This window comes from Pristiophorus japonicus, chromosome 3 (assembly GCF_044704955.1).
Source record: "Pristiophorus japonicus isolate sPriJap1 chromosome 3, sPriJap1.hap1, whole genome shotgun sequence".
Taxonomy (NCBI): domain Eukaryota; kingdom Metazoa; phylum Chordata; class Chondrichthyes; family Pristiophoridae; genus Pristiophorus; species Pristiophorus japonicus.
In genome coordinates this window covers 195,880,886-195,897,131 of record NC_091979.1, presented here as the reverse complement: position 1 = coordinate 195,897,131, position 16,246 = coordinate 195,880,886, and the positions used below count along the sequence as shown (strand labels likewise).

The window sequence follows — 16,246 nt, the reverse complement described above, 5'->3', positions numbered from 1 at the left end:
TATTAGACCGTGAGATCCTTCACCACATGTGGCTATTGAAGTAGAGACTTAAATTTCATTTCAAAGGGAATGATATAAACACTGATCATGTGATCAGATGCCACGTGATCCGGCATCACATGGTCAGATGTCAGGTGATCAGAATGTCACATGATCAAATCTCCAGGAATGCCTCCAACGAGAGTTGGCAACCCTACCGGTAATATAGTGGTAATGTTACTGGACTAGTAATCCAGAGGCCTGGACTAATGATCCGGAGATAAAAGATCAAATCCCAGCGCAGCACTGGGGAACTTAAATTTAATTCAATTAATCTGGAATAAAAAGCTAGTATCAGTCATGGTGATCATGTATCTATTGGATTGTCGTAAAAACTCATCTGGTTCACTAATGTCCTTTAGGGAAGGAAATCTACCGGCCTTATCTGGTCTGGGCTTACATGTGACTCCAAACGCACAGCAATGTATTGACTTGTAACTGTCCTCTGAAATGGCCTAGCCACTCAAGGGCAATTAGGGATGGGAAATAAATGCAGTCCTGCTCAGCGACGCCCACATTCTGTGAATGAATAACAAAAACCTCAGGGTGCAGAACACCCCGCCAGCCATGTATCGATAGGGGATCCCCATCCCAAGTATTAGCCCACACCTCCTCCACTGACAGTGGCTCAGGTGGAGCCATCCTCCATTACCAGCACCTGGTGTCCGAGAGAAAACGGAAGCAGTGGTTAAGATTTAAATTATTAGATTATTTTTCAGAATTTTTAAAATTCTGAATGATATAATCCTAACTATACAATCCTGCATGTCAAAACTGTTGCAACAGCTGTTTCTACTGTTATCTAGCAGAGCAGTAGAAAAGGCTTCAGTGCAGCATAATGTCCAGACGAATTCTCTACCAATAACCTTTCCCATACCTATCTTGCAGCACCTCCAGTACAGGGCGCGAGAACTCGGGTGGTCCCCAGATGGAGCTTTCATATCGATGGACACGTGCTCTATGCAGATCAATGTACGTAGTCCTGCCGATGTTTCCCCACACAATCACGTCTTTCACATCTACAGAGTGGGGTGAAAAAGGGCCATCACTTATAACACTACTAACAAGCTTAAGTGCACATCAAATAATTGTTTTAATTCAATAGCAAGCTGAAATACAGAGACAACCTAAAGAACAGTCCTATCTTCGTGCAGATTTATAATGTATAGAAGACAAGGGGGCATTTAATTTTTCGATCAGCCTACGTTCAAAAAGTTGCTGATACTCTAGTTCATCAGTGTTTCTATTTTAATGGGTCACTTAGAAGCACATCACATAGCCCTGTGGGCCACAAATAACAGCCAATTTTCATGGCTTCCTGCCCCTAGGGAACACTCTGTGCCCTCAGCACAAGAGTCAAGATAAAAGGTTGGATAGCTGAACTGCTTGCTCTCTATCGCTTTAATGCTGCCGCAGGATTTGCAGGGCAGATAGAGAGGAAGGATGCTTGAGAAATGTAACTTATGTTCCTGAAATGGCTGATTTGATCATTCACAGGTGCCAGAGTCATGGATGAGCTCTGCTTAGTTCCATAAATGGGATAAAATTCATATTGCGGAAGTTTTCAACTCTTTATGTTAATTAATCAAGTGATTTGCAGCCATGGATATGACTCTGTGGAGGGAAGCATCTGTATGAGGGAGCAGAGAGGTTTGAAAGAGGCAATAAAGTGTAAAACGCACCCACCTTGTGTATTCACATTCATCTTCTTAGCTAGCTGTGCTTTGACTTCTCCTTCCAACTGAGTTGGCACTGCTACAAAATTACTATGATCAATAGAAAATGTATTACTCATGAGGAAGTGTGTTTTCATATTCAAGATGTACTCGCCGGCCACAAGCACACGGACACTGGATTTTGCAAAGGTGTCAATCTTAACGGCAAGGTCTTGATAGACAGAGGCCATTTCTTTGTAGCAGTCTTCAATTGATCGATTTTCGCCTGGCACGATATCGTTGAGAACAATGATGACCTCGGCATCCATGAAAGCCTTTCTTAGGGTATGTTGCACTGTTACTTTATGGAGCAGGGGCCAGGCCATATCTTCAATCTCCATTTGTATGCCGTACAATTTCTCTGGGGAGCTTTCAGTGTCCAGCAGGTGTAAGCTGACCACTTTTCCTTCACCAAACAGCTCCCCATTTAACAAGGTAGGGATCAGATTATTGCATGCAGGATTCAATGCTCTAAAATATGAAGCAAATCACATAAATGAACCATGTAAGCGATCCTCCAATGTCCACAGATTACTTCAATTCATGATTTTTACTATAAAAGTAGGAGACCCACTTGGCAATAAAGCATTGTGAGTGGAACCAATTGTACAAGAGCTACACGATGAAAACACAATCATTCTGTGCCCAGTGGGTTCCATAAGTTACATAGCTATGTGGTATATACTATTTATATCATCAAAGTATTGAGATATATCTCCACTTTCACTGGAAAAAAATACATTTTCTATGTGCTGTATATACATATTGCAGCTTCTGGGAGCCAGGTTGCTATGCTCAGCTTCCTTGATAGCTCAATGGATAAAGCCTACTGTTCAGTGTGGTACTGAGCGGTATAGATCAGGTAAGTTACAGGTTTGATCCTGAGGTTAACTGATCTCCCTGGAGCAACAATGGAAACAATATAAGTGCTTTTAATGTTCCCAGGCTAGCAAGGGGAGGAGTGGGGTGATGGGAAATCAGCCAGGATTCCTGCTCCTGATCACTTTAGAATAATTTCTGTTTCAAACGTAGGATCAGGAGGAGGCCATTCGTCCTCTCAAGCCTGTTCCACCATTCAATTAGATCATGGCTGATTTGTATCTTAACTTCATCTACTCGCCTGAATAACCTTACCTAACAATAATCTATCATTCTCAGTTTTGAAACTTTCAATTGATCCCAGCCTCAATAGCTTTTTGGGGGAAGAGAAGTTCCAGATTTCTACTACCCTATGTGTGAAGAAATGCTAGCTGACATCATCCCTGAACTGTCTAACTCTAATTTTAAGCCAATGCCTGATTATTCTGGACTCCCCCCACCAAGGAAATAGTTTATCTTTATCTACCCCATTAACTCCTTTAATCATCTTAAACACCTCAATTAGATCATCCCTTACTCTTCTATATTCAAGGGAATACAATCCCAGTAAATACAACTACGCACATGAAAATGTTGGATGAGGAAAATGTCAAACCTTCCCCCTGTTAGTTGAATAGTCTGCCAACACTTTCTGTTTGACCTGACACATGAGAATGGCCACTTGAGCAACACAATGGAAAGGGGCACAAGCAACTGCACTACCTACATGAGAGGAAGGGAGAGGAAGCAGTTATACTGAGATGCATTTTTACATTTTGTTTCAGAAACAAATATGGAAGCACAAAAACAAAATCACAATACTTCCTTCTATAACCAAAATGACGACTCTGAAATGGAGTTCTTGTAATATTTCCTTTGCAGTTCTAGGCAGTGAATTTTCTCACAAACTCCCGAATATCATTAATGCCACTTTAAATCTGGGAGCCAGAAGATTGCTAAAGGATTACAACGTTAGAAAATGGAGCTAGAAATGTAAGAGCAAGGCTGAAGACTCCATGCAGTGGCAAACATTTTTCCATAGCATTTACAAAGTGCTACAATACTACAATTGAGTTGTTAAGCACTTGCTAATGTGGCTTGAAAATACATTTTAAAAAGCATATATGTTTTAGAATTTATCTTTTACACAGTAAAAATATCGGGGTTGAAATTCGGTATCACCATTTTTGAGGCGGTGTCACCGCCAGAGTGCTAATTTTAGTGCCGGGCGTAAAGTGCAACCTCAAAGTCCTAAATTCAGTTTTTACTTGCAAAGATGAGAAAGCACCACCAAAAAGTGACGTTGCACACTCATCCTCGGGCGGGAGCTCAGGAGGCCTACTGAATTTCCCGATGGGAAGCTGCCGCACTGATAGGAAAAAAAGCATGCGCAAAACCTAATATTGGAAAAGCCAGTCCCAGGCTGGAACGATCAGCAGAGAGCAGCTTAGTGGGAACATTACTGAATACACTCAAAAACTGAAGCATGCCTCTCTTCCCTGTGCTTATACAAACAGAAGAATAACACTCAAGAAGTTTGACACCATCCAGGACAAAGCAGCCTGCTTGAATGGCACTCCATCCGCCACCTTAAACATTCAATCCCTCCACCACCGGCAAACCATGGCTACATTGTGTACCATTCTACAAGATGCACTGCAGCAACTCACCAAGGCTTCTTCGACAGCACCTCCCAAACCCACGACCTTTATCACCTAGAAGGACATGGGCAGCAGGTGCTTGGGAACAACATCACCTCCAAGTCACACACCATCCTGACTTGTACATATATCGCCATTCCTTCATTGTCGCTGGGTCAAAATGCTGAAACTTCCTCCCAAACAGTATTATGGGAGTTCCTTCACCACACGGACTGCATAGGTTCAAGAAGACGTCTCATCACAATCTTCTCATGAGTAATTAGGGATGGATAATAAATGCTGGCCTTGCCAGCGACACCCACATCCCAGGAACAAATTGAAAAAAAAAGTGCTTCCCGAGTAGCATTTTCGAAAATAAACTGGGCTGATGGACATCAGAGTCTAGGAATTATAGCATCAAATTCATATGACATTACTTTTCCCGATATTTTAATGGAGATATTAAACCCTTTATTTGAAATTGGTTAATGTCCAAGTTAAAATAGTAAAGCAATGTCACAAAAATATGTTGAGCATTTCTGAGCTGATGTCAGAAGCACTAATATGTAGGCTCATATTTTTATATATTCAGTTTTTGGTGAAGTGTAATTCTCGGCATATTAACTCCATAAAAGGAAAAATTACCATTTTAATTTGATCATTTTCTTAATGGTCATGGTAATGTTATGTCACAAGTAATACAATACACAGTAGAACAGCAATGAGAAACCAACACGGTAGTGAAAATTCCGAGAAGTATGCAATAGTCAAACACTGACAATTATGAGGAAAAATGCACTGAAGGAGGCTAAGAGAAACAACGGATTATTTTAAAAAATGTAGTGAAGAGCTAGCCGCGGCACTATTACATATATTTAATAATTCATGCGAAAAAGGTGTAGTGCCAGAGGACTGGCGGATAGCTAACATAATATCTATATTTAAGAAGGGAGATAGAACATGTCCAGGGAACTATAGACCAGGCAGCTTAACGTCAGTGGGAGGAAAAATAATGGAATCCCGACTAAAGGAGAAAATAGAAAAACAGCTAGAAACCAAACATATAAATGAATAGTCAGCACAGATTTCGAAAGGTAAAATCTTGCTGACCAACATCACTAAATTATTTGAAGAGGTAACAGAGAGAGAGTAGACAAGGGTAATGCAGAGATGTAATTTATCCAGATTTCCAAAAGGCCTTCTACAAGGTGCCACATAATAGATTAATGAATACGGTCAGAGCATGCGGAGTCTGGGGACAAGTAGCAGAATGGATAGCTAGCTTACTTCAAGACAGAAAGCAGAGAGCAAAGGTAAAGAGTAGCTATTCAGAGTGGCAGAAGGTGGAAAGTGGGGTCCCATAAGGTTCAGTGACCACTGACGTTCACAATTTATATTAACGATTTAGACTTCGGAATCAGAAATATAATTTCTAAATTTACAGATGACACCAAATTTGGGCTGGAGTGGGGAGGGCTGCAACAAATTGCAAGAAGACATTAATAAACTTGCAGAATGGGCATACGATTGGAAAATGAATTTTAACATTAATAAGTATGAGGTTTTAAATTTTGATAAGAAAAATCAGATCACATATTACTTGGAAAATAAGAATCTAAATGGGGTAGAGAAACAAAGGTATCAAATACACGTCACTAAAAGTAGCAACGCAGGTTAATAAGGCCTTTTAAAAAAAATAATAGGGTTTATTTCTAGCGGGACAGAATTGAAAAGTAGAGAATTTATGCTAAACTTGTATCGACCATATTTGGAGTACTGTGTATAATTCTGGTCGCCATATTATAAAAAGGATATAGAGGCACAGGAGAGGGTGCACAAAATATTTATAAGAATGGTACCAGAAATGCGAGGTTATACCTATCAGGAAAGGATGTACAGGCTGGGTCTCTTTTTTCTTGAGAAGGGGTGACCTAATTGAGCTCTTTAAAATTATTAAAGGTTTTGATAGAGTAGACACAAAGAGAGTGTTTCCACGTGTGGGGAAGAACAAAACCAGAGGCCATCAATATAAGATAATCACCAAGAAATCAATAGGGAATTCAAAAAATTCTTCTTTACCCAGAGATTGGTAAGTATAATGTATGCACCTGTAAGTATGTCACAGGTTTATAGACCTGTTGCATTGTGAGTGGCTTAGCCATTCACCTGATATTCACAAGACTCAATAAAACCCCAGTCAGTTGAGTCTAGGTCATCCACAATGAGGTATGTAGTTGTGAGCCTAGTGAAGGAACTGGTAAAATATAGTGTGATTGTTAAACATTTGTCAAGAAACCAACTAGTTTTTATTAGCAATGTGTTGCTATGAATTCTTAAGCAAAGAACCCATATAACAAATACATTACAGTAAGTATAAGGAACTAGCTACAACATGGAGTGGTTGAGGTGAATAGTATAGATGCATTTAATGGGATGCTAGATAATCATATGAGGGAGAAGGGAATAGAGGGCTATGCTGATAGTTAGATAAGGAAAAACGGGAGGAGTCTTGAGTGGAGCATAAGTGCTGGCATGGACTGGTTGTTTCTGTGCTGTATATTCTATGTAATTCTATGTAATTAATAGTGATGGCTATGAGAAAAAAAATAAATTACTTACCCACTAATCCAGATTGATATTGGTTTAATCAGATTCTTGTAGGATAATTCTTCTTCCAACTGGTTTTGGTTAGCCTTCAAGTTCTCCTTTGCAGTCTTGATCATGAGTTCAGTCATCATATCAGAAGTAAAACCATAATAACCCTAAAGTTGAAACAAGCAGGCAAGCAAAGTGTTATGTATTTAATCCCTTGTAATCTGCATCACACCTGTCCACCAGAGGGCCTACCTGTTGGAGTCCCAAGGGATCCCAGCATCCCTTGGGAGCACAGTATATAAGCACCCACGAGGTACCTGCACTCTGTAACCTTAATAAAAGAGCTAAGGTCACACTTGCTCATTACACACAGTACTCAGTCTAACCATTTATTATGAGCATAACAATTGGTGACGAGGTAATGAACAACCGAGTGAAAATGCAAAGAACAGTCGGCATCCTGGAGAAGATTTCAGAGGGGAACGATTGGGAGGCCTTTGTGGAGAGACTCGACCAATACTTCGTGGCCAACGAGCTGGAAGGGGATGAGAACACGACCAAATGAAGGGCGATCCTCCTAACTGTCTGTGGGGCAACAAGCTATGGCCTCATGAAGAATCTCCTGGCCCCGGCAAAACCAACAGAGAAATCCTACGAAGAACTGTGTACGCTGGTCCGGGAGCACCTCAATCCTAAGGAAAGCGTTTTGATGGCGAGATATCAGTTTTACACATGTTAACGATCGGAGGGCCAGGAAGTGGTGATCTACGTCACCGAACTAAGGCACCTTGCAGGACATTGTGAGTTTGAGGGATTCCTAAAACAAATGCTCAGAGACTTTTTTTGTACTGGGCATCGGACATGAGACAATCCTTCGCAAACTGTTGACTGTAGAAACTCCGAATTTGAGTAAAGCCATAACGATAGCCCAGGCATTTATGTCCACCAGCGACAACACCAAGCAGATTTCACAGAGCAAAGAAGTTTCGGCCAGTACTGTGCATAAAGTACATCGGTTTTGAGCAGAAATGTACAGGGCAGAACGTATACACTGGCTGCTGTGGCACGACTTCAATTGACCCAGAGTCTGCCATCATCTGTTAATGTGAGGCAGTTAACAGTTGGCGCTGCGGGAGTGATTATCTGCCCCATCAATGCCGCTTTAAGCACTATTCGTGCAATGGCTGCAGAACAATGGGACACCTCCAACATATTTGCAGACGAGCTGCAAACCCTGCAAACCACCACGTTACAGAGGAAGATCGATCCACAGTGGATCAGATGGCATTGGAAACTCGTACTGAGGAGGCAGAGGTGTACGGGATACACACGTTCACGACGAAGTGCCCACCAATAATGTTGAAAGTTGAACTGAATGGTATTCCAATATCTATGGAGCTGGACATGGGGGCAAGTCAGTCTATAATGAGTAAAACAGCCTCCGACAGGTTGTGGGGGAAGAAGGCACACAGGCCCAAGCTCAGCCCCATTCACACCAAACTTCCTGTATATTTCGGAATCCCCAAAGGTGCTGGTAAGGCGATGTGGGTACAATCAATGCAGCCCTGTACCTTTGGGAAACCAACAATCCTGGAGAAGCCCACAGCCCTGTCATGGATTGCTTGTGCGGTCATGGGTAACTTTATGAAGTCATTCCTACGCGCATACAGTGCAGCTGTCACCTGGCGAATGCAGACGTGCGTTGCATGATGAGAGATGGCGCACACATCTCCAGTTGTAGCTTGAAACAAGCCAGAGGCATAGAATGAAAGTGCAGCTGTAACCTTCACTTCAACTGACAAAGCAGTTCTCCTGATGTTTCTCGGTTGTAAGTCTGCTTTGACCAACTCACAGATCTCTCTCACAACTTCTTTGCGGAAACGCAGCTTTCTGACAGAGTCTGCATCACACAGGTGGAGGTACGAACACCTGTCTCAATATCCCCGAAGTGGGTAAGGTCTCCTGTCCAACACCCTACAGGCTATGTTGTTCCTGGTGCTGTAACACTCCTAATAAATGGTGAGACAGAGTACTGTGTTTAATGAGCAAGTGTGACCTTAGCTCCTTTATTAAGGTTCCAGAGTGCAGATACCTCGTGGGTGATCTGCTTATATACTGTGCTCCCAAGGGATGCTGGGATCCGTTGGGACTCCAACAGGTGGGCCTTCTGGTGGTCAGGTGTAATGCAAATTACAAAGGATTAAATATATAACAGATATGATGATGTCAAATCAATTGTCTCTTATGTAGCACCATGATGCAGAAGGCTCGGATAAGGTATGGCATTGTCAGTATTGCCCACATACTTAAATTTAACCTTTGAAAGAAGCTCAAAAGGGCAGGACAGCAGGCAGGACAGGTTTGCAGTTCTCTCTCCCAAAGGTCTGTGTGGATGGACCACACCCAAAGATCTTGTGACTTCTCCGCACTCTCCCCACTTAACTAATTTCAGTCTTATGACGTCTCCTCTCCACCTCACCCCCCTTAACTACTTGCAGTCTTGTGACTTCTCTCTCTCCCATTAACTAATTGCAGTCATGAGTTCTCCCCTTCTCTTTCCCTCCCCCCACCCCCACTCATTGCAGTCTTCAGAAGCCTTCCGATCGGCACCTCGCTCCCCGGGCTCGCAGCCCTCCAATCGGCACCTCGCTCTGTCCCTCTCCTCCCCCGCTACCCCCTCTCAATGGCTTGTTTTCTAGCTAAACTCTGAGTCCCTGTGTCCAGCCGTGGGGCTGACTCTGCCGACCAACGCTACGATCCTCCAGCCCTGCTTTCAAGATGTTAGGTGGTGGCGTGTGAGTGAGTAAAAAAAAAAGAGAAAACATCTGAAATCCAACATACTTCCATTTACTACGTTGACAGGTAAAAAAGGTTGAACTTTATTATTGATTTTGACAGTGTTCTTGACTCTCTCCAAAATCTTCGATTTAAAAACAATGTTGTCTTTCAGCATCGATTTCTCAATGTGAGCTGGTTTTCTTAAGTGCCCAGAAGGTTTTTCGGGAATGGCCAGATACGCCGACCTAGGAAGAAAAGTCGGTTGCATCCCGTTAGCGCTCCCCGGGTGCTTTTCCGCAAGGAGATGGTCACGGAGCTCTGTCACCTCCTGCTGACATACCTCGAAGCTGACATTGGCACCAGGACCTCGCTGTCAGTATCAGTGAAAGTGACAGTAGCCCTCAACTTCTATGCTACTGGCTCCTTCCAGTCTCCTGTAGGTGATATATGCAATATCTCGCAGTTTGCAGTGCATTGCTGCTTTCGCCAGGTGACTGACGCTCTCTACAGCCAATGCATGGACTACATAACGTTCAGTATGTCCAGGCAAGACTTGGATGAGTGCTCCCGTGGCTTTGCTAGAATAGTGGACTTCCCCATGGTTCAGGGGGCCATTGATTGTATGCATGTGGCATTGCAGACCCCACCATACAATGGAGAGGTGTTTTGCAATCGAAAGAGCTACCGCTCCCTCAACGTTCGACTGCTCTGCAACCACAGGCAGATGATCCTTGCTGTCAATGCGCACTATCCTGGCAGCTGTCACGATGCCTTCATCCTCCGCAATCTCACCACATCTACCGAGCAGCGCTACAACACTGGCCATATTGCAACCAGGACCAAAATAGAGCAAACTATCAAGGTTCTGAAGCAGCGGTTCCGCTGCCTTGACCACTCTGGAGTGGCATTTAGCACTCACCTAGGGTGATAGAGTGTCCATCTTCACCGTTGTGTGCTGCATGCTGCAGAACCTGGCCATCATGAGGGGGCAGCCATTACCAGAAGGGATGGATGATCCACTTCAGGAGGACGTGACGATGAGGAGGAAGACGAGGAGCTTCAGCCGAGGAGGAGGCAGCCTGACAATGTTGCGGCTGCAAGGACTGCTCGTCAGAGGCTCATCGCTACACCCTACACTGCTCTGACCCTGAGGAAGGACAATGTTTAAAATGGCAGCCCTTCTGCGGAGACTCGGTGGCCATTCCACACCGCCCCGCTTTCAGGCGACTAGAGGCCTTTTCGGAAGGAGTAATTTCGGCCCCCCTTATTCTTATACCAACCCCCTTGCAAAAAAGGACAACATGCCATTTGCCTTCCTTATTGCTTGCTGTACCTGCATGCTAGCTTTCTGTGTTTCTTGCACAAGGATACCAAAATCTCTCTGAACTCCAACATTTAAAAATTTATCACCATTTAAAAAATATTCTGTTTTTCTATTCGTCCTACCAAAGTGAATAACCTCATATTTCCCTACATTACACTCCATCTGTCACCTTACTGCCCACTCACTGAGTCTGTCTATATCCCTTTGCAGACACTTTGTGTTCTCCTCACAGCTTACTGTCCCACCTAGCTTTGTATTGTCAGCAAACATGGATACATTACACTCGGTCCCTTCATCTAGGTCATTAATATAGATTGTAAGTAGCTGAGGCCCAAACACTGATCCTTGTGGTACCCCACTAGTTACAGTCTGCCAATCTGAAAAAGACGCATTTATCCCTACTCTCTGTTTTCTGTCCGTTAATCAATCCTCTATCCATGCTAATACATTACCTCCAATCTCATGAGCCCTTATCTTGTGTAATAATCTTTTATGTGGCACCTTATCGAATGTCTTTTGGAAATCCAAATATACAGGTTGAACCTCCCTTATCCGGAACCCTTGGGACCTGGCCTGTTCTGGATAAGGGATTTTTCCGGACAAAGGGAGGTCACATTAAATTAGATGGTACAGGTACTGAGCAAGGGGATATCGGGACTGGCTGGCTTGGGGCTGGGATTGTGGCAGAGATATCTTGAGGGGGCGGTGGATCGTGGGGTCAGGCCAGTGATTGTGGGAGTCGGCAGCGAGGAAGGACTTCAATTTGTTCATGTCAGAGTTCTGCGCATGCGTCACCCGATGGCTGGGAATTATTCTGGATGAGGGTAGTTCTGGATAAGGGAGTTCTGGATAAGGGAGGTTTAACCTGTACTATATCCACTGGTTCCCCTTTATCCACCCTGCTAGTTACATTCTCAAAAAATTCTAATAAATTTGTCAAACATGATTTCCCTATCTTAAAACCATGCCTAATCATGTTATGATTTTCTAAATGCCCTGATAGCGCTTCGTTAACAATGGACTTCAGCATTTTCCCGATGACCAATGCCAGGCTAACTGGTCTGTAGCTCCCCGTTTTCTCTCTCCCTCCTTTCTTGAATAGCAGTGTTACATTGGCTACCTTCTGGGACCGTTCTGGAATCTAGAGAATTTTGAAAGGTCAAAACCAATGCATCCACTATCTCTGCAGCCACCTCTTTTAGAACCCTAGGATGCCGTCAGGTCCAGGGGATTTTTCGGATTTTAGTCCCATTAATTTCTCTAGTACTTTTTCTCTACTTATATGATTTACATTAAGTTCCTCACCCTCATTAGACTCTTGGGGGCCAAATTTGATCGTCGCCCATTTCTCAGCGGCACCTGGGCGGCACCAACCTTTTTGCCGCCTGCCTGCCACTGGGTCCTGTCGGGAGCCATTTTCAGCTCCGTTGTATGGGCGGCAGCATCAGCGGCAGTCACCGAGCAGGCGTGGGAGTGAGCGACCGGCATCATCAGTGTGCGGCAGTTGGAGGCCTCTCCACTCGGGGATCTTCGGAGGGCCTCCAATGCGCATGCGCGAGACTTCTTTTTGTGTAGTTTTTGTCTTCCGACGGTCGGCATTTCAGGGCCATTTGAAGTTGATTGCTATACTGCTCATGCGCATAAAGGCACAACATTTTATTCCACCTGTGAGTGTGAGAGGTTGGAGAGGAGCGAGTTGAAGGCTTGAGAGGACGGAGTTGGAGGTTGGAGAGGGGGTAATTGGAGAAATTGAGACACACAAACTGTTGAGCAGCCATTCGTTTCATCATTGATGATGAGTGGCCAGAAATACTGGCAAAACCAGGCCCAGAGCTCCATGGTTTAATGAGCAGGAATTGGAGGAGCTTGTGACGGAAGTGAAGCGCAGGTACAAAGATCTCACCAGGGGTGATCATGGCAAGCCTCCACCACCTTGAGCCACGAAGAAGAGGATAGAGAGCAGGGAGAAAGGCCTGTCTTTGAGCCCCTTGAACTCCAGGAGCAGGAACAGGATGACAGCAGCCTCCTGCCATGTGAGCCATGTGTCAGCAAAACCTCAGCGTCGGCCTCAGAGTTCCTGGGGTTTGGAACGGACTCCACACTGGCAAACTCAAGCTCAACCAAACGCAGAGGCCGTGGCGCGAAGGCAAGCAAGGTGCCAGAACACACCAGGAGCGAGCATCCACCTGAGGATTCACCACGACTCTCTGCAATTCTGGAGATGGTCCAGCTATCACGGACAAGCATGCAGATAGGTCGCGATATGCTCCAGACCATGACTGGGATAGCTGCCAGCATGGCCACCTTCACCCAGCAGCATGACGACAAGATGGATCGGCTCATCACTGTGTTGGAGCGCACAATCGAGACCGTTGAGGCGATGAGGCAAGAGATGGCTGCTGGATGCGCAGTTCAACCCAATCCCACACCCTCAAGGCAGACAAGTCCGGAGGAGCAGAAGATCCCAACACCTTCGGCCGCGCCCCCTGCCTTCTCACCAAGATGCAAACGTCTGCAGACATCCCGCTGCCCTTGTGCATAACCTCATCAACCAGAGGCCAGGGGAGCGGGACGCCAGGGTTTAGGCGGAGTTAGGAAGAGAAGCTTGGGCATCGCTTCAAGGGTGGGGGGTGGGGGGGGGTGGGGCGAGGTGGTGGTGCCGGGTAGAGGGGTGGGTGTTGGTGGTGTGTTTGTAAATGTAATAATGTTATGTAACCTTTGTTATTGTGCACTTGTAAATACACTCACATTGTTGACCCTCTCTTGGTGAGTGTCTGATTTTAACATCATATGTGGTGCCTTGTGAGAAACACACATCTGTCCCTCAAGTCATCTGCTTTATCAGGAATATCTTCCCATCCACAAATGACTGCACTGTATAATGGGTATTGTCATCAAGCCATCGCAACACGTTTTATGTGCTGTGAGGGTTATTCGATGTGTCAGATTAATTATATCTCTCAGAAAAGACATATGTCATTCACCACAACAATGCATGTTGGGATCAGAACAGATTTTATGAAGTAGTTTCCTTGCAGTACAAAGAAAGACACATTAACAAGGCGATAGTAACAGTCTAGTCGCTGAAACCTCAACGGTAGGCCACTGAGTCACTGCTGCACTTGTCTCTTGCCGTGTTTTATTGACCGTAGTCCTTCCTCAGTTTGGTCTGTAATCGCGCTGCCCCTAAAGTTGAATAGCTGTAACTTTATACCCTTTTCCTCCCATACAAATGTTGTCAGAGTCTGCAGCTGTCTCAGGCTTACAATAGATCATTCTAACCCTAACTCTCTCACCCTCGATGTGATATGTAGTGCTTCCCGAAGAACTTCTTGAAGGACTGTGTCACAGAATTAATTAATCAGCTTGGATGGACAAAATGTGACTTTTCACTTATTCATAACTATTTTGTCTTCGCCATTGGGCTTCTCAATGAAGGTCTTTCCTCAAGATCAAAGAAAAAAGTTTCCAATAGCCTAGACGCATTTCAGTCGCTTTTATTACATCCAAATTAAACATGACCATCAGCAATAAAATGAAGCAAAATTTACCTAACTTTTTTCCAGCAGTCCCACTCATAATGGTCCAGTATCTGCACCATGGCCGCGATATGCAGCGCTGCAGCACTCGGATCCCTTCTCCCTGCTGCCCGACACGCGGCCAGATCAGACCTGCTTTTTGCGAGCAGTCCTTCTGGCGGGCGGCAGGTCAATCGGAGACCAGCATCCTTCGCCAAAATGGCCGATTTGCAGCATCCGGCATAGGTAGGCGGTATGACGTCACACTGGCAGATCCCGCGCCAGGCAGAACCTGGATGGCAGATGGGCGGTTCTGGAGGAATTGCCCAGAAAACATACATTTCCAGCGGATCCTCAGCGGTTGCGGGTGCATTTCCTTATTCCCCATAATAATTTCTTCTGCCTCATCCTCTAAGGGACCAATCTTTTAGATAATTTGTTACCCACACAAAGAGACTTATTCTACAAAATTAAAAAAAAGAGGGCTACAACTGCTAGAATTAGACATTATCCTGCCCCTTTTCAAAAATCCTCATACAATTTAGCACATCCATATTCAGAAACACCTCAGACAAAAAGAATGAATACCTTTTCCAACACATTTCCAACTTGCCAATGGCTCTTCAGACACCAAAGCATCTCTTTTATAAAACCTACCTGTGCATACTCCATAAAATCATTGAATCCACCCAACAGTAATCCCTTTCCTCCACGGTCCACAAGCTCTCGCCATACAATTGGGGAGTGTTGATGCGTCCAGTCATTTGCACTGCATAACTTTTGAAGCCATGACTGGAGAAACACAAACATGCAGACATGAAATGTATTTGCTTTCTTGGTTCTCAAGGTCAAACTGAGTCATTTGTAACAATGGGGAAGCACAATATTAAACACCAACCAAAATCAATGTGAGAGAATGTACCTGTACGATGGAGCAAAAACTCTTTCTATTTTATTACACCCAAGCCGAAATTTTTCAATTATTCATAAGCCCAACTGAAATCTAGGTGGTGCCCTTTTGCATTCGCCTTATTGAGTGCTCTTCTGGGCTGCACAAACATAATCTAGGCCGCTACCGCTCCGGGGCACATCCCACCTGTTATATCTTGCATAAAGAATCTGAGCAGATACTGTGAGCTCAAAGTGAGTTATGACCGTAGTCCTTTATTCAGGTCTCCAGAGTGTCTCTCCAGCCTGTAAGGCCTCCTTATGTACAGGTGCTTCCAAGAGATTGTGGGATCCCTGGAGACTCCAGGGGATGAGCCCTCTGGCGGGTAAACAATGTATTTACAGGTTTACATATATAACAACACTCCCCCCCCCCCCCCCCCGAAAGTCAATAGTGTAACTATTTACAATGCGAGTCGATCTGGGACCTTCCTTTCCCTGGTTGATCATTTCGGTGCAAATGCTGGTTTTGGTGAGTCGTTTGTTGGGCCCTCGCTGGGCTGCTGCGCAGCTGGCCTTGCCGGGCTGATGGGTGTGGTGAGTCCTGCTGGGCTGCTGCAGGTGATGGGTTCTGCTTCGTGGTCAACCGCTGGGTCGGTTGCCACTTGTGTGTGTGTTGGAGGGTCGAAAAAGGTAGAGTCTATTGTGGGTTGTTCTTTATAGTCCGTGAATCTGAGTTTGATTTGGTCCAAGTGTTTCCTGCAGGTCGAGTCCATTTGAAAGTTTGACCTGAAACACCCTACTCCCCTCTTTGGCCACGACAGTGCCGGGAAGCCACTTGGGACCTTGTCCATAGTTTAACACAAATACAGGATCATTAATCTCGATTTC

General features: G+C 44.6%; 1 protein-coding gene across 4 annotated transcripts in view; it reads right to left on the bottom strand.

Moving 5' to 3' along the window:
- mdh1b (malate dehydrogenase 1B, NAD (soluble)) overlaps nt 1-16,246 on the bottom strand; it is an 80,822-nt gene that overhangs the window by 52,116 nt on the left and 12,460 nt on the right. For all 4 annotated transcript variants that reach the window (XM_070876178.1, XM_070876181.1, XM_070876179.1 and 1 more), the window contains exons 3-6: nt 15,125-15,259; nt 6,872-7,014; nt 1,726-2,225; nt 917-1,058 (exon numbers count right to left, since the gene is read on the bottom strand). In XM_070876178.1, the coding sequence (XP_070732279.1) occupies nt 917-1,058; nt 1,726-2,225; nt 6,872-7,014; nt 15,125-15,259 (920 nt within the window). The remainder of the gene's footprint in view (nt 1-916; nt 1,059-1,725; nt 2,226-6,871; nt 7,015-15,124; nt 15,260-16,246) is intronic.